The following is a 23,988-nucleotide window of genomic DNA, read 5'->3' as shown; positions in this document are numbered from 1 at the left end:
ACTGCTGTCCTGTGTGTAATGGAAGTGACTGGACGTGGGGCACTGCTGTCCTGTGTGTAATGGAAGTGACTGGATGGGGGGAACTGCTGTGCTGTGTGTAATGGAAGTGACTGGTCGGGGGGCACTGCTGTGTGTAATGGAAGTGACTGGTCGGGGGGCACTGCTGTCCTGTGTGTAATGGAAGTGACTGGACGGGGGGCACTGCTGTGCTGTGTGTAACGGAAGTGACTGGACGGGGGGCACTGCTGTCCTGTGTGTAACGGAAGTGACTGGTCGGGGGGCACTGCTGTCCTGTGTGTAATGGAAGTGACTGGTCGGGGGGCACTGCTGTGCTGTGTGTAATGGAAGTGACTGGACGGGGGGCACTGCTGTGCTGTGTGTAATGGAAGTGACTGGACGGGGGGCACTGCTGTCCTGTGTGTAACGGAAGTGACTGGACGGGGGGCACTGCTGTGCTGTGTGTAATGGAAGTGACTGGACGGGGGGCACTGCTGTGCTGTGTGTAATGGAAGTGACTGGACGGGGGGCACTGCTGTCCTGTGTGTAATGGAAGGGACTGGACGGGGGGCACTGCTGTGCTGTGTGTAATGGAAGTGACTGGACGGGGGGGCACTGCTGTCCTGTGTGTAATGGAAGGGACTGGACGGGGGGCACTGCTGTGCTGTGTGTAATGGAAGGGACTGGACGGGGGGCACTGCTGTCCTGTGTGTAATGGAAGCGACTGGACGGGGGGGCACTGCTGTCCTGTTTGTAACGGAAGTGACTGGTCGGGGGGCACTGCTGTCCTGTGTGTAATGGAAGTGACTGGACGGGGGGCACTGCTGTCCTGTGTGTAATGGAAGTGACTGGATGGGGGGAACTGCTGTGCTGTGTGTAATGGAAGTGACTGGTCGGGGGGCACTGCTGTGTGTAATGGAAGTGACTGGTCGGGGGGCACTGCTGTCCTGTGTGTAATGGAAGTGACTGGACGGGGGGCACTGCTGTGCTGTGTGTAACGGAAGTGACTGGTCGGGGGGCACTGCTGTGTGTAATGGAAGTGACTGGTCGGGGGGCACTGCTGTCCTGTGTGTAATGGAAGTGACTGGTCGGGGGGCACTGCTGTGCTGTGTGTAATGGAAGTGACTGGACGGGGGGCACTGCTGTGCTGTGTGTAATGGAAGTGACTGGACGGGGGGCACTGCTGTGCTGTGTGTAACGGAAGTGACTGGATGGGGGGCACTGCTGTGCTGTGTGTAATGGAAGTGACTGGACGGGGGGCACTGCTGTGCTGTGTGTAATGGAAGTGACTGGACGGGGGGCACTGCTGTCCTGTGTGTAACGGAAGTGACTGGTCGGGGGGCACTGCTGTCCTGTGTGTAATGGAAGCGGGTGGACGGTGGGCACTGCTGTCCTGTGTGTAACGGAAGTGACTGGATGGGTGGCACTGCTGTGCTGTGTGCAATGGAAGCGGGTGGACGGGGGGCACTGCTGTGTGTAATGGAAGTGACTGGACGGGGGCACTGCTGTCCTGTGTATAATGGAAGGGACTGGACGGGGGGCACTGCTGTGCTGTGTGTAATGGAAGGGACTGGATGGGGGGCACTGCTGTCCTGTTTGTAATGGAAGTGACTGGTCGGGGGGCACTGCTGTCCTGTGTGTAATGGAAGTGACTGGACGGGGGGCACTGCTGTGCTGTGTGTAATGGAAGGGACTGGATGCGGGGCACTGCTGTCCTGTGTGTAATGGAAGTGACTGGTCGGGGGGCACTGCTGTCCTGTGTGTAATGGAAGTGACTGGACGGGGGGCACTGCTGTGCTGTGTGTAATGGAAGGGACTGGTCGGGGGGCACTGCTGTCCTGTGTGTAATGGAAGCGGGTGGACGGGGGGCACTGCTGTCCTGTGTGTAATGGAAGTGACTGGTCGGGGGGCACTGCTGTGCTGTGTGTAATGGAAGTGACTGGACGGGGGGCACTGCTGTGCTGTGTGTAATGGAAGTGACTGGACGGGGGGCACTGCTGTCCTGTGTGTAACGGAAGTGACTGGACGGGGGGCACTGCTGTGCTGTGTGTAATGGAAGTGACTGGACGGGGGGCACTGCTGTGTGTAATGGAAGTGACTGGTCGGGGGGCACTGCTGTGTGTAATGGAAGTGACTGGTCGGGGGGCACTGCTGTGTGTAATGGAAGTGACTGGTCGGGGGCACTGCTGTCCTGTGTGTAATGGAAGGGACTGGACGGGGGGGCACTGCTGTCCTGTGTGTAATGGAAGTGACTGGACGGGGGGGCACTGCTGTCCTGTGTGTAATGGAAGTGACTGGACGGGGGGGCACTGCTGTCCTGTGTGTAATGGAAGGGACTGGACGGGGGGGGCACTGCTGTCCTGTGTGTAATGGAAGCGACTGGACGGGGGGGGCACTGCTGTCCTGTGTGTAATGGAAGTGACTGGTCGGGGGGCACTGCTGTCCTGTGTGTAATGGAAGTGACTGGTCGGGGGGCACTGCTGTCCTGTGTGTAATGGAAGGGACTGGACGGGGGGGCACTGCTGTCCTGTGTGTAATGGAAGCGACTGGACGGGGGGGCACTGCTGTCCTGTGTGTAATGGAAGCGACTGGACGAGGGGCACTGCTGTCTTGTGTGTAATGGAAGTGACTGGTCGGGGGGCACTGCTGTCCTGTGTGTAATGGAAGCGATTGACCGAAGGCACTGTGTTTGTGATGGAAGCGACTGAGGGGCACTGCTTTGCTGTGTGTAATGGAAATGGCTGGATGGGGGGGGGGCACTTCCTTTTTAGGGGGGGTGTGTGTTTTTTTTTTTTTTTTTTTTTTTTCCTTCATGGTTTGGAATATTGTTGCAACAAGTGAATTTCTCCTTGGAATACGCTGTAATCCTTTGGACCCGATTTAGCAAAGCGATTATTCCAGAATTCTAGTGTAAGTTGCATTGAAGCGTTTCAAGTTTTTTCATGCGACATGGAGATATGTAAACATTTTGCCAATTTTTGCCTTTTCAGGCCAATTTGGGTGCAGCTAAGGCAGGACGGAGAGGTGACGCCGTAGCTCATCTAATTTATCACTAGCGGCATCTTTCCTTACGTCAGAAGTCTTTGACTCCAGTCGGACTGGAGATTTGTTGCACGGCGCTCCTGATTCATTAAGAGTTATGAAATGAGAGCATCTGACTCCAGCATGCCCCCTTATAAAGACTGGCGCATAAATCGCCGGTGTTGATGAATCGGGGCCTTTGTCTCTTAATTAGTTTCCCTAAGATTATATCTAAATGTGACAGAATTTTTTTCCATTACAGATTTTGCCATAGATCCAATACAAAAGCCACAACACTCCTGTCCCAACCTGCAGCTTAATCCACTTGTGTTCTGCAGCATAAGTTCACAGGCTGATGATTTAACACCTTCATGATGTGGCGAATTTCCCTTTTTTTTTTTTTTTTTGTTTTTTGTTTTTCTTCCCATTCTCCTTGACAATATAGCAATATAAGGGCTTGTTTTTTGTGGGACAAGTTGTATTTATGAATGACACAATTCATTCTACCCCATGGTGTACTGGAAAACAGGGAAAAAGTTCAAAGTGCAATTTTCTAATTGGCGCTTTTTTTTTTTTCTTTATTACTACTATGTTTACTGTATGGGAAAACCAACCTGGCAGTATGATTCCCCCAGGTCATCCCGAGTACACGGATGCCAAACACGTATAGTGTGTTTTTTTTTTTTTCCATTAGTATTCTATTATCCTGAAATGGTGTTTGGGCATTTTCTATATGCAGTCCAAGGATTGCAATGTGATCCTCAGGAATACAGCAGTCTGACTGAATCAGTGACCCCAGTGTAGAGGGGTGGGTGGGGGAAAGGGTGAATATTCATTTTCCATGTACATGATGCATAATTTGCCAGTGCGTGACAATAAATTTTCCGGGGCTTACAGCATCACAATGGGGCCTCATACAGGAAAAAAAAGTTACGTATTTCATCTTATTAATATACTAAACAAAAATGACCTGACCGATTCCTTTTAAGGCTGGTTTCACATTAGCGCTTTTGTGCGCAGCGCATCGTGCGCACCCGTGCGCATGCGCACTGCGCACCTATACTTAACATGACGTGCGCATGGTCTTGCGCATACTTGCGTTTTCGTGCGCATGCGTTTTTTTGTCTTTTGCGCCAGGCGCGCCAGACGCAACGTGTTGCATTTTTGCTTCCGCCCTGTCTCGTCAAAAAAACGCTTGCGCACGGAATGCGCAAAAACACCACATTGGAGCCTATGGGAACGCATGCGTGCGCATGGTCTTGCGCACGCTTGCGTTTTTTTGCGCATGCGTTTTTTGAGTTAAACAAGTCTAGAATGTTCTCTAGACAATGGAAAAAACGTCACACTTAAAAACGCATGCGCATAAAAAACGCCAACGCATGCAAAAAACGCATGTAAAACGCAAAGAACGCTGCGTTTTTTTTTACACATCAGCGTGCGCATGACGTTAAAAAAACTCGCGTTTGTTTTGCGTTTTTCTTTGCGTTTTTTATGCGCCCGATGCGCTGCGCAAAAAAACGCTAATGTGAAACTAGCCTTAGTGGTGAAAAAAAACGTTGGAAATTTGTAAACAAGGAACATTTTGGTTTTGTTGCAATGTTCCGATATATAATGCTAGGGGCAGGGAATTTACACTAGAAGCACCACTCCATCGCTGCAATAAAAATCAAAACGCTGGAGTGGTGCTTTAATGATGCCTCACAGTTTACTTCCTGCAAATAATCCTTTATATGACGGGCAAAGTAAGTATATGTGATCTAATGTGAGGATCCGTGGAGCAATATAAATAGATATAACTAGTATACATACTGATGCGTTAGAACACATTATACTGTACGTGTTATTCGTGTTTCAGATCTGAAGGACAATCACTTCACACGCCGGCGATGACTGACGGCCTTTCAGAGGATGAGGAAGATTTTATGGCTGGTGGAGACTTGGGAGAAGGTTTTGGGAGAAAGCCAGGTGGACTCTACGAAAGTCTTGATGAAACTATGGCAAAATCATTCAAATTAAGGAAAGGATCAAGTTCTGTTCATTACCACCTTATTAAGAAGGGAGAAGACGATTGTAACATGAGACATCATGTAGGAAAAAATAGCATGTCCGAAGAAAGGGAGACTGGGAGGCCAGCGAAAGAGGCTTATACCCGCTGCAGACAGAACAGCATTGGTAAGACTGGCAGACACTTTCTCTATGTACTGTACACACTGAATGTTTTTTGATGAGTACTTCGATTCTTGAAGCAGTTTTGATGAGATTTTAAGTGCTGCATGTGCACACAACTGGGCCAATTCATGAAGGTTCAGGAAGTGAACATAATGGCACAGCAATGTCAAAACGTCACTGCTGAGCGCATGTTTTGTCTTTTGTTACTACGTTTAACTGTTTCGGGGTTCGGAGACCTTGACGCAGTTAATTCTTCCGTTGGGAAGCTGCCCACTCTATATTTAACCCCTTTCCTACTTTAGACGTACTATTCCGTCCATGTGACTTGGGACCTACTGTAAGTCCCAAGAACAGAATAGTACATCTAATGCGATCAGCTGCGCTCACGGGGGGAACGCAGCTGATCGCAGCCGGATGTCAGCTGATTATCACAGCTGACACACGGCACAATGTGTCAGGGGCAGTCACGGACCGCCCCCGACATGTTAACCCCTGGCACACTGCGATCAAACATGATCGCAGTGTCCCGGGGGGTTAAAGGAAGCATCGGCAGGGAGGGGGCTCCCGCCGTGCTTCCCTTCTACCCCCCCCCCCCCACAGCAGCGCAATGTGCAGCGCCACTGTGGGGGTCGCCTTCCTTGCAGGTCCCCGGATCTAATATGGCGACGGGGGCCTGCAGGGAGCTGGCTTCCTCACTGTCTGCAGAGCGCTGGCATGAGGAAGCCTGCAGCAGTGCCTGTGACAGATCGCTGATCTGTGATGTGACAGATCAGTGATGTCCCCCATGGGACATTATAGTAAAGTAAAAAAAAAAAAATCGCTAAATTAAAAAAAAAAAAATTCCCTAAAATTCATTTTTTGAAAACAAAAAAACAATAAAAGTACACATTTGGTATCGCTGCATCCGTAATGACCCACCCTATAAAACTGTCCCATTAGTTAACCCCTCTAGCGAACCCCTTAAAAAATAAAAAACTAAGCAAAAAATGATGATTTATCATAACGCGCGATCAAAAAGACTCATATAAATATCTATGGTACCGCTGAAAACGTCATCTTGTCCCGCAAAAAAACAAGCCACCATACAGCATCATCAGCGACAAAAATAAAAAAGTTATAGCTCACAGAATAAAGCGATGCAAAAATAATTATTTTTTATATAAAATTGTTTTGATTGCATAAGGCTACGTTCACACGTACCGGAACTCTCGCGGAAATTACCGCGAGAATTCCTGAATTCCATTTCGGGGGAAAATCGCATTTTAAATTCCCGCGATTTTCCGGCGGAAAAACTAGCATTTTGCAAGCGTATTTAGCTTGCAAAATGCTAGCGTTTTCCAAGCGATCTGTAGCATCGCTTGGAGAGCTGAATGACAGGTTGGTCACACTCCTCAAACAGTGTTTGACGAGTGTGACCAACTTTTTACTACTGAGGCCGCCTATGCAGCATCAGTAGTAAAAGATAAAATGTAAAAAAAAAAATAAAAAATGGTGTTATTCTTACCTTCCGACGTCCCGCGCAGCCGTTCCCAGTAATCCTTTGCGAAAATGCCCGCGATGACGTCCGTTCTCGCGGGATCGCGATGTCTCGCGGTAATTCGTGATGACGTCCGTTCTCGCGGAATCGCGATGTCTCGCGGTAATTCGCGATGACCGCGAGACTTCGCGATCCCGCGAGAACGGACGTCATCGCGGGCATTTTCGCAAAGGATTACTGTGAACGAGAGCGTGGAGAGAAGCTGGAAGGCTGCGCGGGACGCCGGAAGGTAAGAATAACAATATTTTTAATTTTAAATTCTATTTTTTACAGGGATATGGTACACAAAGCCCAGAGGACAGTCTCCTCTCCTCTGGACCGTGGGTACCATCCGCAATTGTTCTGCTTACTTTCTGCATGGTGTGCACAGCCACATGTGGGAAGTAAGCGGAACAATGCATTCCTATGGGTGCGGGATCGCCACGATTCCGCAAAATTAATGAGCATGCTGCGGTTTTTACTGTGAAGCGATTCCGCAGCATTAGCACAGCATTGCGGAATCCCATAGGAATGCATGGGATGCTTATTTTTCGCGGCAAAATCGCATGGTTAAAACCGCCACGGAAACGCGAAAAAAACGCCACGTGTGAACTCAGCCTAAAACCGTCAAAACATAAAAAGACATAAATGAGGTATCGCTGTAACCGTACTGACCCGAAGAATAAAACCGCTTTATTAATTTTACCGCACGCAGAACGGTGTAAACACACCCCCCAAAAGAAGTTCATGAAACGCTGGTTTTTGTTCATTCTGCATCCCAAAAATCGGAATAAAAAGCGATCAAAAAATGTCACGTGCCGAAAATGGTAACAATAAAAACGTCAACTCGTCCCGCAAATAACAAGACCTCACATGACTCGGTGGGTCAAAATATGGAAAAATTATAGCTCTCAATATGTGGTGATACATAAACTATTTTTACAATAAAAAGCATCTTTTAGCGTATGACAGCTGCCAAAACAAAACCCCCCATTAGTAAATCAACCCCCCATTATCACCCCCTTAGTTAGGGAAAAATAATAAAATTAAAAAAAAAATATTAATTTCCATTTTCCCGTTAGGGTTGGAGTTAGAATTGGGGGGGTTTCCACTGTTTTGGCACATCAGGGGCTTTCCAAACGCGACATGGCGTCCGATCTCAATTCCAACCAAAAAAGTTAAATGGCGCTGCTTCCCTTCCGAGCTCTGCCATGTGCCCAAATAGTGGTTTACCCCCATATATGGGGTATCAGCGTACTCAGGACAAATTGCACAATAACTTTTGGGGTCCTGTTACTCTTAGGAAAATAAAAATTGGGGGTGAAAAGATCATTTTTGTGGAAAAAATGATTTTTTTTTAAATTGTACGGCTGTACGTTATAAACTTCTGTGAAGCCCTTGGGGGTCTCACCACATATCTAGATAAGTTCCTTGGGTCTAGTTTCCAAAATGGGGTCACTTGTGGGGGGTTTCCACTGTTTAGGCACATCAGGGGCTCTCCAAACGTGGCATGGCCTCCAATCTGAATTCCAGCCAATTTTGCAGTGAAAAAGTTAAATGGCGCTGCTTCCCTTCCGAGCTCTGCCATGCGCCCAAACAGTGGTTCCCCCGACATATCAGGTATCGGCGTACTCAGGACAAATTGCACAATAACTTTTCCAGTCCAATTTCTCCTGTTACTCTTGGTAAAATAAAAAAACTGAACCTGAAATAATTTTTTTTGTGAAAAAAAAAGTTAAATGTTCAGTCCTTTTTTTTTTTTTTTTTTTTTTTTTTTTTTAACATTCAAAAAATTCCTGTGAAGCACCTGAAGGATTAATAAACATCTTGAATGTGGTTTTGAGCACCTTGAGGGGTGCAGTTTTTAGAATGGTGTAACTTTTGGGTATTTTCTATCATATAGACCCCTCAAAGTGACTTCAAATGTGATGTGGTCCGTAAAAATAAAATGGTGTTGTAAAAATGAGAAATCGCTGGTCAACTTTTAACCCTTAAGTTCCTAACAAAAACAAAATTTTGGTTCTCAAATTGTGCTGATGTAAAGTAAACGTGGGAAATGTTACTTAAGTATTTTGATTGCCATATCTCTGTGATTTAAGAGCATAAAAATTCAAAGTTGGAAAATTGCGAAATTTTTGCCAAATTTCCATTTTTTTTCACAAACGCAAGTTATATGAAGGAAATTTTACCACTAACCTGAAGTACAATATGTCACGAGAAAACAATGTCAGAATCACCGAGATCCATGGAAGCGTTCCAGAGTTATTACCTCATAATGGGAGAGTGGTCAGAATTGTAAAAATTGGCCCGGGAATTAACATGCAAACCACCCTTGGGAGTAAAGGGGTTAAAGGATAGCGTCAAAGCTGCCCCAAGAAAATGACCGCTGGTGTTTTCTGATGCTGCCTGAGAAATCTCGGAAGGTTGCACCAGTGTCTAAATGACATTGTGTGCATTTATGTTCAAGTGTATTTTTTTATTTATTTATTTTTTTTCCTGAAGCATTTTTGCAGCCTTTTAATTGGACAGTGTCTAGTTTGAAGTGTTTTCCATCAGAAGCATCAAAGAACTGACAGGGACCTTTAGGTTTTTCAAAACCTGAAGCAGAATATAAAATTGGACAGACTGAACATATGAATGGCAAAGTTGATTCATAATAGAAATGAATAGGAAGAGTGTTTCAATCGAACCGACTCTAAAAGACACCTCCGAAATCTTCATGTGCACTTTTCCTTAAAAACAAAGACATGCAGCTTTGTCAAATCATGGTCTACGTTCCATTGCACAATAGAAGAAAATCCAGCTCAACGATGAAGTGAAAAAAATCAAATTCTTCACTTGAGTTTCAAGAATAGAGGATAAAAGTATCAGCATAGATAGCAGCAAACAATGCGTTATCAACGTGTTTCAGGTGTGCAGCACCCTTAGTCATGAGGGCGAAAATAAAAAATAAATCGATCACTAAACGGCCCATCGAGAGAAACATTGTACCTACCCTAAAGTGATGTCAATAAAAACATAGATTTGGGGCGAAAAAAACACAAGCCCTCACACAGGTCCATATCCCGAAAATGTAAAACTCTCAGAAAATGGCAACACTACCAATTTATTTATTTTTTTTCACCACTTAAAATAAAAACTGAGTGTTTGGTATATGTATAATCCTACTGAGCTGGAGAATCATATTGCAAGGTCATTTTTCCATTCTACATGATGGCACCACGAGAGAGGGGATCCGCCCAGCGAGGACAGGAAACCTTCAAGATAAAAGGGGCGGCTCCTCTCTACGCATCAGTTGGTTTCCTGTCCTCGATGGGGAACCCTCAAGATGAAAACCTCTTGAAGATTCTAGAAGAAAAGAAGAGGATGCCTGGGTCGGGCGATTACTGACCTGCTACACCCGTCGCCAGGTACCGGTGGTCGCCTCGGGGGCCATATATTCCTATGTCCCCCCTGAACGAGTGCATGGCCACAGCCCGTGAGGCAGATGCCCGGGTGAAGTCTTGACCTTGGAGATCACGATATTTGTAATCTCCCTGTTGACCGACATGTCATGGATGCCACTTCGTGCTCCCTCCCTGTTGACAACCAGTGGCCATGCAGCCCGTGAGGCACATCGGTGCCCGGGCTGAGGAAAGTCTCCTCGGAGGACCCTTTGGGAAATCCCTCCCTGTTGAGCGTAGGTCGGACACCGGAGCTGCCCAGGAGAACAGTACCTGCAGTGTGGAGACTTTCGCAGGTGACCAGGTCCATGGGGGCCGCAGGTATGAGGGCAGCAGCAGGTGTCATGGAGATAGCAGCATGGGAACGCTGCGGTGGCCTGGGCACGTACCGGAAGGGGAAAAGCCGGGCACGCGCAGCTAATGGGGACACCTGAATGCGAGCTGAAAACAGCGGCAGGGAGCGCACACAGGACAAGTGTGGTACGCCCACATGACGGGGGGCGCGCATCGGAAGTGGTCACCGAGTGCGTGCGTACATTGTTTTCGGAACACGTACGCCCGAGAGGACGCAGGCATCGGTGGAGGCGCGCACCGGATGTGGTTGCCGGGTGCGCGCGTAGGCCAGCTATAGTGCGCAGGCGTGGGGGCATAAACAGGAAGTGCAAGTGGCCGGCAGGTGCAGGATCAACCAGGTGTGCCAAACTAATTAGGAAAAAAAAGTGCTTCTATTTAAAAGCAACAGGAAGTGCTGGCAGGCGTCACCACACCATTATTGGGTTAGATCTGACTGCTCCCATCGCAAGGCAGCAGCAGCTAAGCAGTTTATAGAATGGAGAGCCCTTCGCCAGAGCACTTGCAGCCGCACCAGGAGGCGAAGGAGAGGCGGTCGCGCTCAGAGGAGAAGAGCCAGACACGCCGCATTGTCGCCGCAAAAACGAGGGGTCCCTAGTCTCTTTGGGAGACAGTGAGAAGACCAGTCAGCCTCCAGATCCGGTACCCGTTCTGTGAAGCGTCCGAGTAGTGAGTGAGCTTCGAGAAAGTCCAGCACTCTAATGTCTGTTCTCCTTCTCTCTCCCTCTCTTGTATCTTCTCTCCCCTCTTTTACATACATTGGTGGGGTGGAGTATAGGAGGTCCCTAAGAAGAGTAGGGGGAAAAAACTAAAAATAATGAATGTCCTTTATGCAATAGTCCCCTAGGAGCATCCTGGATTAAGAGATTGTGCCAGGATTGTATTAAGAGGACAGTAGCGGAAGAGACGCCCTCATTCTCTGACAGTCTGAGATCCCTAATTCAAACAGAGGTTTGCAAATCAGTGAGGGCATTACAATCAACAGATACGGATAACAACTAGAAAGATCCAGCCCCTCAGTGGTGTCTCAGGAGGACTCCACAGGGTCAGAGGAGGACTCAGATAAAACCCGCTATTCAGATAGTAGTTCTGACGAGGAAAACGCATTCCCAGTAGAAGATACAGATAACCTTATAAAGGCAATCCAGTCTAACATGGGGCTGGTAGATGAGCGAGCAAAAAAGACAGCTCAGGAACTCATGTTTAGTGGACTAAAAAAGAAAAAACATAGAGCCTTCCCTATTAATGAACAGCTGGAAGGACTCACAAAACTGGAACTGGAAAAACCAGAGAAGAAGTCCCAGATAATCAATTCCCTAAAAAGGAGGTACCCCTTTGAGGAAGAGGCATCCTCGTCCTGGGATAGAGCTCCAAAAACTGATGTAGCGATATCCAAAGTCGCCAGGAAATCCTCCCTACCATTTGAGGATTTAGGTTCTCTAAAAGAACCTCTGGACCGAAAGACAGACAATTGTCTTAAAATGGCTTGGGAGGCCTCGGCTGGGGCACTAAGACCCACCATCGCGGCAACTTGTGTGGCTAGCTCCCTTTAAAATATGGGTTGACAACCTGGAGGATCAGCTAGAGCAAGGAGTCGCCAGGGAGTCTATTCTGGAAGCATTGCAGGCCATCAGAGCAGCGGCAGTCTTTCTCGCTGAAGCTTCAGCAGATTCAGCCAGGCTAGCAGCAAAATCGGCAGCCTTAACCAATGTAGGACGCCATGCAGTATGGCTCAAATGCTGGCCGGGGGACACACGGGTAAAGATGAAACTTTGCTCTCTGCCATGTGAGGGAAATTTCCTGTTTGGATCGGCATTGGATGACGTATTGGAGAAAGCCGGCGACAAAAAGAATTTCCCAAAACGGCCATTTCAGAATGGCCGAAAATTCAGAAGACAGCAGTACAGGGATCGAGACAGAAACAACTCTGACAAGCGATCCAGAGGTGGGAGAGGCTTCTATTTCGGCAAGCCCTCCTAAGACGCCAAAAAACTCTCCCAGTGACGGTCCTTCTCAGGTGGGGTGAAGGCTCTCTCATATCCTCCCAGCCTGGGAGAGGATCTCATCCAGCACCTGGATCCGACAAATTGCAGGGTCGGGTCTGGAATTAAGATTCCACCACTGGCCGCCACGAAGATACATGCAGACTCCAGTACAGTCATCTCAAGAAAAACAAGGTCTGGAAGGAGAAGTATTATCACTTCTAGAAAAACATGTCCTGGAAGAAATTCTGGAAAATGAAAAGAGGGAAGGTCTTTACTCCCCCCCCCCCCCCCGATCCAGCAACAAGACCGCAACTCTGAGTGGCGGTCCAGATAAGGTCTCGGTGGCGTCACTTTCAATACAGGGCTCTGCCCTGTGGGGTAGCAATAGCCCCCCCCCCCCCCCCCCCCCCCCCCCCGAGTCTTCACAAAATTAATTGCAGAGGTCACAGCGCATCTCAGGGAAAAAGACACTCTGGTGATACCATATCTGGACGACTTCTTGATAGTGGGAAGAGATCTCTCTCACTGTCAAGAACAAGTCAAAATGGTGATGGAGACGCTACAGACCCTGGGTTGGCAGCTGAACCTCAAAAAATCCAAGCTGGAACCAGCAATGATCCAGAATTTTTTGGGCTTAACAATGGACTTTGTGGTACAGGGGTGTTGCCTCCCAGAGGAGAAAGAGAAGATCAAAAATCTAATCATGGCAACATTATTAAAAAACAAAAAAAAAACAGAAATGACTGAGAAGGGTCGTGTCAGTGTTGGGGTCCCTAACCTCCTGCATACCATCAGTAAAATGGGCCCAGTTCCACACAAGAGAACTTCAGTGGTGTGTACTACAAAACGACCTGAGGCTTCAGGGGCAGTTAGAGCAGAAGCTCACCCTCCCGGACCCTGTACTCCAGTCACTCAGGTGGTGGCTACAGATAGTCCTCTCCAAGAGGAGTACCCTGGACATACACAGCCTCCAAAGTAGTCACAACGGACTCCAGTCCATGGGTGTGGGGAGCCCACCTAGACACACTGTGGCTCCAGGATCCCTGGGCCCAGGAGGAAAGAAATCTATCCTCAAATGATTGTGAACTGCTAGCCATCGAAAGGGCGCTGGAAGGATTGTTGACACACCTAAGAGGACATCATGTGAGAGTCCTATTTGACAACCGAACAGTGGTCGCATATGTGAACCAACAGGGGGCACCTGTTCTCAGTCCCTGATGCAAATAGCAAAAAGGATCATGACTCTAGCAGAACACCAGTTCCTTTCATTATCGGCCCTGCATACTCGAGGCGTAGACAACCTGAAGACAGACTTTCTGAGCAGGAACCACTTGAGGCAAGGAGAATGGTGCCTAAAAGAGTCCATTTTTCAATGGATTGTGCATATGTGGGGGAAACCCATCATAGATCTCTTCACCTCAAAAACCAACAGGAAGGTTCAAAAATTCTGCTCCCTAAGTCCAGCAGACAGGCCATTGGCAGTAGACGCCTTCAGGATAAAGTGGACACCAGGTCTCCTGTACGCCTTCCCTCCAATATGCCTCATTCCAGCAGTTCTGAGGAAGATCAGGGAGGACCAAGCCAGAGTAATTATGATCGCTCCCTTTTGGCTGAAAAGACCGTGGTTCTACTGGCTGAGAGTGATGTTGGTGACGGACCCATGGGTGCTGCCAGAGGACCACGACCTCCTAACACAGGGTCCCTTCAATCACCCTCCGAAGTCCAGGCTGCATTTGACAGCCTGGAATTTGAAAGGTCACTGTTAGAGAAAAAAGGTTTCTCAGTGGGGTTAATATCCACCTTACTTAGTAGCAGAAAACCAGTGACTACAAAAATTTATGGAAGGATATGGAGGAAATTTTTATCTACCTCAGGCCCGATACGGGAGGGAGAAGTACCGCAAGGCTGGGAAAAAAAACGCTTAAAGCACACTGAGTTAAATATCACTAAGTGTGAAGAGCGCAAAGTACCAAGCTCTGTTACACCACAGAGTGGTACTATGAAGCAAAGCATAAAGGACTATACCCTGTTAGACTGCACAGGCATATAGAAAGTACTAATTAGGGTCCCTATAACTTAACCCTCCAGGGAAGACTAAGCTGGTGGTTGACCCTGCGCTGACACACGGTGTGCTTTAGCACGCGTGCCTGAGGACGCCCGGTGCATATGCTAAGTTCAAGCAGCAGTTCCCACCCTACACTGCCTGTCTAGATCAACACTCGCAGTGCTATTAGGGGCACACGTGCACACAAGGTGGTAAAGTAGCCGCCAAACACACATGATACTAGTGCACAGTCATGCGCCATTGACAGCTTTTTATACCTTGCTCAAGTCCAGACAGACAGGACCTTGCCTGTGGACAAATCTGAAGCTGCCACATCACCAAAGCACCTGACATCTGAGCACCAATGGGAAGGAACCATATCATGGACATGCTTAGTAGGGTGAAATCTGGACTTGGGCCCCAAAGCACAGCGCTGCACATGTAAACTAGTAGTCACCATAGGCTTAGCTGGAGAGCCAGCAGTAACTACACGTGCAAGGCACTGGGGCCGGAGAGTGTGCTGAGCAGTCATCCCAGTGGCCGAGCCTGAATGGGAGACCACAGCACCAGACAAGGCTTGAGATCCATCCCGTGCAGCGCGAGAATCCCGACGCCTAACACCCTCACATATCGACGGAAAAATAAGTTATGGTTCTTGGAAAGAAAAACAGCCATGCTTAATATAGTGAGATGAAGTGTTACCTTCATCCAGTATTCTGGCACCACACACCCCAAAGCGCATTTCGGCTGTGGTGGCTCTTCCAAGGTAACGTTTCATCTTGCTATACTATGCAGGGCTGTTTTTTGACTACATTCCTTAGTGATTTGTCTGCATATGAACACTGTGATACAAAATGTTCTATTTATTTGTGATATGGATTTCTAGCCGCATGTATTTATCCTTACTACTCTTAGGATTTGGCCCTTTTTGCAGCATTGAATTCATGTATAAGGCTATTTTTGCCTTGTTGCGATGCCACATTTTTTTGGCCAGTACACTTTGGCCTAACCCCTGTGTTACTCTTTTATGTATTAACCCCTTCACTACCAAGGGTGGTTTGCACGTTAACTCCCGGGCCAATTTTTACAATTCTGACCACTGTCCCTTTATGAGGTAATAACTCTGGAACACTTCCATGGATCCCGGTGATTCTGACATTGTTTTCTTGTGACATATTGTACTTCATGCTAGTAGTAAAATTTCATTCATATAACTTGCGTTTATTTGTGGGGAAAAAAATGGAAATTTGGCGAAAATTTTGCAATTTTCAAACTTTGAATTTTTATGCTCTTAAATCAAAGAGATATGGCACTCAAAATACTCAATAAGTAACATTTCCCACATGTTTACTTTACATCCGCACAATTTGAGAACCAAAACTTTTTTTTTTATTAGGAATATAAATTGGACTGGAAAAGTTATTGTTCAATTTGTCCTGAGTATGCTGATACCTGATATGTGGGGGGAACCACTGTTTGGGCGCATGGCAGAGCTCAGAAGGGAAGGGGCGACGTTTGACTTTTTCACTGCAAAATTGGCAGGAATTCAGATTGGACGCCATGCCACGTTTGGAGAGCCCCTGATGTGCCTAAACAGTGGAAACCCCCCACAAGTGACCCTTTTTTGGAAACTAGACCCCCCCCCCCCCCCCCCAAGGATCTTATCTAGATATGTTGAGGGCACTTTGAACCCCCAAGGGCTTCACAGAAGTTTATAACGTACAGCCGTACAATTAAAAAAATCATATTTTTTTCCACAAAAATGATCTTTTCACCCCCAATTTTTATTTTCCCAGGAGTAACAGGACCCCAAAAGTTATTGTGCAATTCTGTCCTGAGTACGCCAATACCCCATATATGGGGGTAAACCACTATTTGGGCACATGGCAGAGCTCGGAAGGGAAGCAGCGCCATTTAACTTTTTTGGCTGGAATTGAGAGGGGACGCCATGTCGCGTTTGAAGAGCCCCTGATGTGCCAAAACAGTGGAAATCCCCCAATTCTAACTCCAAACCTAGCCCTAACCCTAGCTCTAATGGGAAAATGGAAATAAATTAAAAAAAAAAATATTTTATTTTCCCTAACTAAGGGGGTGATAACGGGGGGTTTGATTTACTATTTATGGTGGTTTTTATGTTTGGCAGCTGTCATACGCTAAAAGACGCTTTTTATTGTAAAAATAGTTTATGCATCACCACATATTGAGAGCTATAATTTTTCCATATTTTGACCCACCGAGTCATGTGAGGTCTTGTTTTTTGCGGGACGAGTTGACGTTTTTATTGGTACCATTTTCGGGCACGTGACATTTTTTGATCGCTTTTTATTCCGATTTTTGGGACGCAGAATGAACAAAAACCAGCGTTTCATGAATTTGTTTTGGGGGGGTGCATTTACACCGTTTCGCGTGCGGTAAAATTGATAGAGCGGTTTTATTCTTCGGGTCAGTACGGTTACAGCGATACCTCATTTATATCTTTTTTTATGTTGTGGCGGTTTTATGCAATGAAAACAATTTCTATATAAAAAATTATTTTTGCATCGCTTTATTCTGCGAGCTATAACTTTTTTATTTTTTTGCTGATGACGGCATGTTGTGGCTCATTTTTTGCGGGACAAGATGAAGTTTTCAGCGGTGCCATGGATATTTATATGCATCTTTTTGATCGTGCGTTATTGCACTTTTTGTTCGGCGGCATGATAATAAATCGTTGTTTTTTGCTTAGTTTTTTATTTTTATTTTTTAAGGGGTTATCTAATGGGACAGTTTTATAGGGTGGGTCATTACGGACGCGGCAATACCAAATATGTAGACTTTCATTTTTATTTTTTTTATTTTCAAAAAATGAATTTATTAGGGTGTGTGTATGTATGTATGTGTGTATATATGTATGTATGTATGTGTATATAAAAAAAAAAATATTATATATATATATATATATATATATATATGTATATATATTTATTCGGACTCCCATGACAGCACCACGAGAGAGGGGATCCGCCCCATAGGAACAGGAAACCTACAGATACAAAAGGGCGGTACCTCTCCCACGCATCAGTTGGTTTCCTGTTCCTGAGGGGACGGGATCCTACAGAAGAATGGGATCCCAGGCCGGCCAGCCGACACCGGTAGCGAGGGGGTCTCCTACCTCGGCTTGGTTCGGATTTTCTGGAAGACGCCACGGTGGCCCAGGATGGGTATCACGGCGGTGGCGTGGACAGCAGGGAGCGGCGTCCGGAGGATGGCCGTCTCCGGAATTAAGCCGCCGCCGGTAAGTATTTTCCCCCCCGGGATTCCCGGCTCCGGCGGCGCAGATAGGTTGCCAGCGCTGTGCAGAGGGCTGCGACCGGGCGCTGCTCCGGAGCTCCCGGGCGTCCCGCGGAGCTTCCGGCGTTTCCGTGGTAGCGGTGACGTCAGGGGGCGGGCGGAGGAGGCGCTTCCGGGTCAGCGCGCTACTGCGCATGCGCGGCGATCCCAAGATGGCGGCGCCCATCGGAAACACCGGTGGCGCGCGGTGGGGCGCCAGCTGGGGTAGGGAGATCCATTAAGGGGGGGAGGGGCGCGGCATGGAAACTGCTGACCGGAGGAGGGGTATTTAGGCGGGACCCGGGCAGGGTACCTTGCCTTGGCCACATTACTACATGCAGCAGTGTGCAGCAGCAGCAGCAGCAGCAGCAGTGGTGATGGAAAGCGATCGAGAGCAGCAGCGACAGAAGCAAGGGCAGCAGCGGCAGACATCACTGCCGCCCCTGGATGACCTTCGGCAGGTCAAACAGAAAAAGAAAGGGTCCCGTGACAGTAATGCGGGACGAAGTGACCAGTCCACTCGTAAAAGCTCCTCCAGGCAGACAGGAGCATCGGCTGAAAGAAATCCCCCTCGTTCTCCGGTACTTGATTGTGGCACTGGTAAGTGATCTTCGTGAAAGTTCACTCAGTGATGGGACCCCCCTTCTGTGTTTTTTTTTTTTCTAGGGAAAAAAAGCTACAAATAAAAATAAACATAGGGAATGCGCACTCTGTGCATGCCCATTACCAGACGCGTGCCTCAAAAGATTGTGCCCCCCCTGTATTCAGCAGACGGTGGCAGAAGAGTCGCCTGCAGTAGCGGCGAGTTTGAGAGACATTGTCAGGGTAGAAATGAGGGAAACCCTAAGGTCCTTGTCTCAGCCGCAAAGTCTAAGGGGCGAGGTCCCGGCGGAGTCTGATTCCTCAGCAGAGTGGAGAAAAAGCAGAGACTCCCAGGCTTCATCTCCCTCGTCCTCTTCAGGAGAAGAGGACTCGGGGCGATTTTGTCTGCCTCTTGACCGGGTAGACAAGCTGGTCAAAGCAGTCAGAGGGACAATGGAGGTAGAGGAACCTAAGCCCCATTTATCCATGCAGGATGTCATGTTCGGTGGGCTGGAACAGAGGAAGCGGAGAGTCTTTCCGTTAAACCAAAAGATACAGGATCTGATCCACAGAGAGTGGAAAAGACCGGACAAAAGAGGGTCGCTACCACCAGCCCTCAAAAGGAGATACCCCTTCGACGATCCGGCAGTAAGTTCTTGGGACAGAGCCCCCAAATTAGACGCTGCCATTGCGAAGGCATCAAAAAAATCCTCGCTCCCCTTTGAGGACATGGGATCCCTTAAAGATCCCTTAGACAGGAAAGCTGATACCTTCCTGAAAAACACCTGGGAGATGGCGGCCGGGTCCTTAAGACCAGCAGTGGCTTCAACGTGCACGGCCAGGTCCATGATGGTCTGGTTGGACCAGTTGGAGTCACAACTAAAGCAGGGTACATCAAGACAAACAATTCTTGGGGCCCTACCGACCATCCAAGAGGGAGCAGCTTTCCTAGCAGATGCCTCAGCGGATGCAATGAGAATGGCCGCCAGAGCAGCAGGTCTCTCTAACGCAGCTCGCAGAGCCCTGTGGCTAAAGTGCTGGCAGGGAGACATCCAGTCCAGAGCAAAACTCTGTGCGATTCCATGTGAGGGCGAATACTTATTTGGAACTGTCCTAGACGAGCTGCTTGAAAAGGCGGGGGATGACAAGAAAAAGTTCCCAAACCTTTCATCAGCGTCCTACCGTCGCCCTTTTGGTAGAAGGAGATTTGGCCAGGGGAGAAGGCGCAACTCTTCACCTGTTAGAGATCGACCCAGATGGGAAGACAGAAGGAGACGAGGTACGGGCTATATGTTTACACGCTCGTCAAGAGATCAAAAGAAATCAAATCAATGACTAGCGGTTCCCGTAGGGGGTAGACTGTCATCCTTCTTCCCGGCATGGTCGCAGATTACGAATAGTGACTGGGCGCGCAAGGTAATATCCACCGGGCTTAGGTTGGAATTTACCCAGATCCCGCGGGACACCTTTAAACTGACCCCCTTAAGATCTTCTCATCTTGAACAAGCGGTTTTAGAAGCGGAAATCTTGAGCCTATGTCAGAAAAATGTTCTGGTAGAGGTCCCAGAGGCTGAAAGAGGAAGAGGGTTTTACTCTCCCCTGTTTCTAATCCAGAAACCTGATAACACATTCAGAACGATTATAAACCTTCGTTCCCTTAACGAATTTTTGATTAATCATAAATTCAAAATGGAGTCCATTAATACAACAATAAAAATATTGTTTAAAGGTTGTTTTATGGCAGTCATAGATTTGAAAGACGCGTACTATCACGTACCTATCCATACAGACTTCCAGCAGTTCCTGAGGGTGGCAGTTTCAGTAGAGGGCACAGTACGTCATTTTCAGTATAGAGCCCTTCCCTTTGGTCTCTCAGCAGCACCAAGGGTTTTTACAAAATTAGTGGCCGAAGTTATGGCTCACTTACGAGAGGTTGACGTCTTAATCATTCCATATTTAGACGATTTCTTGATTGTAGGAAAATCGATGGGTCATTGTAAATCCCAGATAGAAAAGGCTAGATCCAGGTTAGAAAACCTAGGATGGATTTTAAACTACGAGAAATCCCGACTCCAGCCCTTAAAAATACAGAAATTTTTAGGATTGATACTAAATTCAGACACTCAGCGGTGCCTGCTACCACTAGATAAATTACAAAAGATACAGGAGCAGGTTCTTCGGGCAATGGATAACCCATCTATGACCCTCAGACAGGCCATGTCCCTGTTAGGTTCTCTAACTTCATGCATCCCAGCAGTAAGGTGGGCACAGTTCCATACCAGAACCCTTCAAAACGACGTCTTGATTAATAGCAGGGCCCTTGGAGGCTCCTTACAAGGTCGGATGTGTCTAAGCCCCTCAACTGTTACATCACTAAGATGGTGGCTTCAGAGCGAGAACCTAGCGTCAGGGGTGCCCTGGATAGCACAGATAACCCGTATTATAACCACAGACGCTAGTTCCTTTGGTTGGGGAGCCCATATGGGGGACATAGTGGTACAGGGCCAGTGGGATTCTAATTCTGAAATCTCATCCAACCAGAGAGAACTATTGGCGATAGAGCGAGCAGTCAAGAAACTCATTATCTACCTGCAGGGCCATCATGTGAGGATACACTCGGACAACCAGGTAGCGGTAGCATATGTCAACCACCAAGGTGGAACCCGCTCCAGCGCTCTGATGCAGATAACAGAACGGCTCCTCCAGATAGCAGAGAGAAATTGTCTATCTTTGACCGCGCTCCACATCAGCGGAAAGGACAATGTAAGAGCAGACTTTTTAAGCCGCAAGGCTCTAAGACAAGGAGAATGGGCTTTGAACAAAGACATTTACCGCCAGATTGTCCGCAGATGGGGCCAGCCAGAGGTAGACCTCTTTGCCACCAGAGAAAACAGAAAAGAAAGATTGTTCTGCTCTCTGAACCCCAGGGAAAATCCCCTGGCGGTGGATGCCCTACTGATAAGATGGGACTTTTCTCTGGCATACGCCTTCCCACCATTGAATCTTCTTCCCCTGGTAGTCAGGAAGATCAGAGAGGATCAGGCAAGAGTCATACTGATTGCCCCCTTTTGGCCCAGGAGGACCTGGTTCGCGTGGTTTAGGACCATGTCGGTAGGCGATCCCTGGGTACTACCGAACCTTCCGGATCTCCTCTACCAGGGGCCAGTCAGCCACCCACAAGTAGCGAGACTTCATTTGACGGCGTGGTGTTTGAAAGGTCACTATTAAAAAATAGAGGGTTCTCCAAGAACTTAATTGACACCCTCCTAAGAAGCAGAAAATTAACCACCACTAATATTTATGCTAGGACCTGGAAACGCTTCCTATCCACCTTTCACTTTGACATCAGAGATGGAATTCCCACGAAACATATTCTGGAATTTCTCCAGAAAGGTTTCGAATTGGGTCTCTCCACAAGTACGCTAAAAGTACAGGTTTCAGCCTTAGGGGCCCTGTTTGCAGCTGATATTGCAAAAGATTATTGGGTAGCAAGGTTCATCAGAGCAGCGGCCAGATCGAGACCTATACATAAAGACAGATGCGTACCGTGGGACTTAAACTTAGTCCTTACAGCCATGACAGAAAGTCCGTTTGAACCTTTAGATTCCGCCTCACTAAAGATTATATCCCTTAAAACAGCATTCCTGGTAGCAATAACATCCGCACGTAGGGTGAGCGACATACAGGCACTCTCCAGATTGCCTCCTTACACAGAGTTCTTACAGGATAGAGTGATCCTAAGGCCAGATCCAGCATACCTTCCCAAGGTAGCAACACAATTCCACAGGACACAGGAGATAGTTCTGCCTTCCTTCCTCCCTAATCCAACCAACCCTAAAGAGCAGAAACTTCAGGCATTAGATATTAGGCGGTGCTTACTGACATATTTAGCAGCCACGGATCCTTGGAAGAAGGAGAACGCATTATTCCTATCCTTCCAAGGTTCCAGAAAAGGATACAGAGTATCAAAACGCACATTAGCAAGGTGGATTAGGGAGGCTATCTCTCTTGCCTACACAGCAGGTGGCGGTCCGGCTCCACAGAACCTGAGGGCACATTCCACTCGGGCCATGGCATCATCCTGGGCAGAGAGATCTGGAGTATCAATTGATCAAATATGTAAGGCGGCCACCTGGTCATCTCCTTCCACCTTTTTTAACCACTATCGGTTAGACATGGGTGCCTCCTCAGACCTCACCTTCGGGCTAAGGGTGCTGCAGGCTGTAGTCCCTCCCTAAATTAGTTTACATCTCTGTAATTCTCTCGTGGTGCTGTCATGGGAGTCCGAATAAAGTATTAAGTTACGTACCGGTAACGGTATTTTTCGGAAGCCCATGACAGCACCCTTAGTTCCCTCCCTTGTTCACATATAGGGGTGCACTCCTTAGAAGTTTGTTCATAGAATCACCTTATGTGGGAGATGGTATGAAATAATTCTGTTAAATAGGGTAGATAGGTTGTATATATCATATGTTGTGTACTAACCATGGTAGCCTCTCAAGCTCTGTAATCCAACTGATGCGTGGGAGAGGTACCGCCCTTTTTTATCTGTAGGTTTCCTGTTCCTATGGGGCGGATCCCCTCTCTCGTGGTGCTGTCATGGGCTTCCGAAAAATACCGTTACCGGTACGTAACTTAATACTATATATATATATATATATATATATATATATATATATATATATATATATATATATATATATATATATATATATATATATATATATATTATTATTTTTTTTTTTTTAAAACTTTATTATAATGTCCCATGGGGGACATCGCTGATCTGTCACATCACAGATCGCTGTGACAGATGAGCGATCTGTCACAGGCACTGCTGCAGGCTTCCTCATGCCTGCGCTCTGCGGGCAGTGAGGAAGCCAGCTCCCTGCAGGCCCCCCGAAGGTCCCCGTCGCCATATTGGATCCGGGAATCTGCAGGGAAGTCGACCCCCGCAGCGGCGCTGCACATCGCGCTGCTGTGGGGGTCGCAGGGAAGCACGGAGGGAGCCCCCTCCCTGCCGATGCTTCCTTTAATCCCCGGTACACTGCGATCATGTTTGATCGCATTAGACGTACTATTCGTCCTTGGGACTTGGGTCCCAGGTCACATGGACGGAATAGTACGTCCAATGTAGGAAAGGGGTTAATAAAGTTTGTTTTTATTCTTCTGATTTTTTTTTTTTCTTTGGTGTTTTGTCTATAAGTTCTTTATTGTGTGGAAAGTGCAGTTGTTAATATTTCTGTTCTCTGCAGATGCAAGTTCTGAAATTTCTAACGAAGATCTGAGGCAGCGTCTCCAAGATGTAACGGAAGTAAGCTGCTCTACAGTATAACCCATACTTTATAATCTTGTTACCCCTGCAATGTGCCACATGAGGTGTAAAGTTATTTTGCATCCACTGGTATTTTTTTGAAAATACCACTCTACTGTACATTAGTCTGGTCGTTGGATGCGCAGTAATAGTATATTTTTAGTTTGCTGCTTGTTTTTGACTTTCCTTAACCTGTTTAAGCTTGCGTGTTTTTTTTTTTTTTTTTGTCCACAAATGGTGGACTTCCCACACTTTAT

At 47.4% G+C, this 23,988-nt stretch overlaps 1 protein-coding gene across 2 annotated transcripts in view; it reads left to right on the top strand.

Annotated features, from left to right (window-relative positions):
- CCDC125 (coiled-coil domain containing 125) overlaps nt 1–23,988 on the top strand; it is an 84,887-nt gene that overhangs the window by 8,941 nt on the left and 51,958 nt on the right. The window contains exons 1-3 of one of the 2 annotated variants that reach the window (XM_073584021.1): nt 2,886–2,907; nt 4,874–5,190; nt 23,673–23,731. In XM_073584021.1, the coding sequence (XP_073440122.1) occupies nt 4,905–5,190; nt 23,673–23,731 (345 nt within the window). In that variant the 5' untranslated portion in view covers nt 2,886–2,907; nt 4,874–4,904. Of the gene's footprint in view, nt 1–2,885; nt 2,908–4,873; nt 5,191–23,672; nt 23,732–23,988 lie in introns of those variants that run through there. The other variant, XM_073584020.1, reaches the window with a different exon arrangement.

The sequence above is a fragment of the Dendrobates tinctorius genome, unplaced genomic scaffold (genome assembly GCF_039654945.1).
Source record: "Dendrobates tinctorius isolate UK_male_01 unplaced genomic scaffold, ASM3965494v1 ptg000083l, whole genome shotgun sequence".
NCBI classification, from domain to species: domain Eukaryota; kingdom Metazoa; phylum Chordata; class Amphibia; order Anura; family Dendrobatidae; genus Dendrobates; species Dendrobates tinctorius.
Note: the sequence above shows the minus strand (reverse complement) of the source record. Positions and strands in the feature narration are given on the sequence as shown.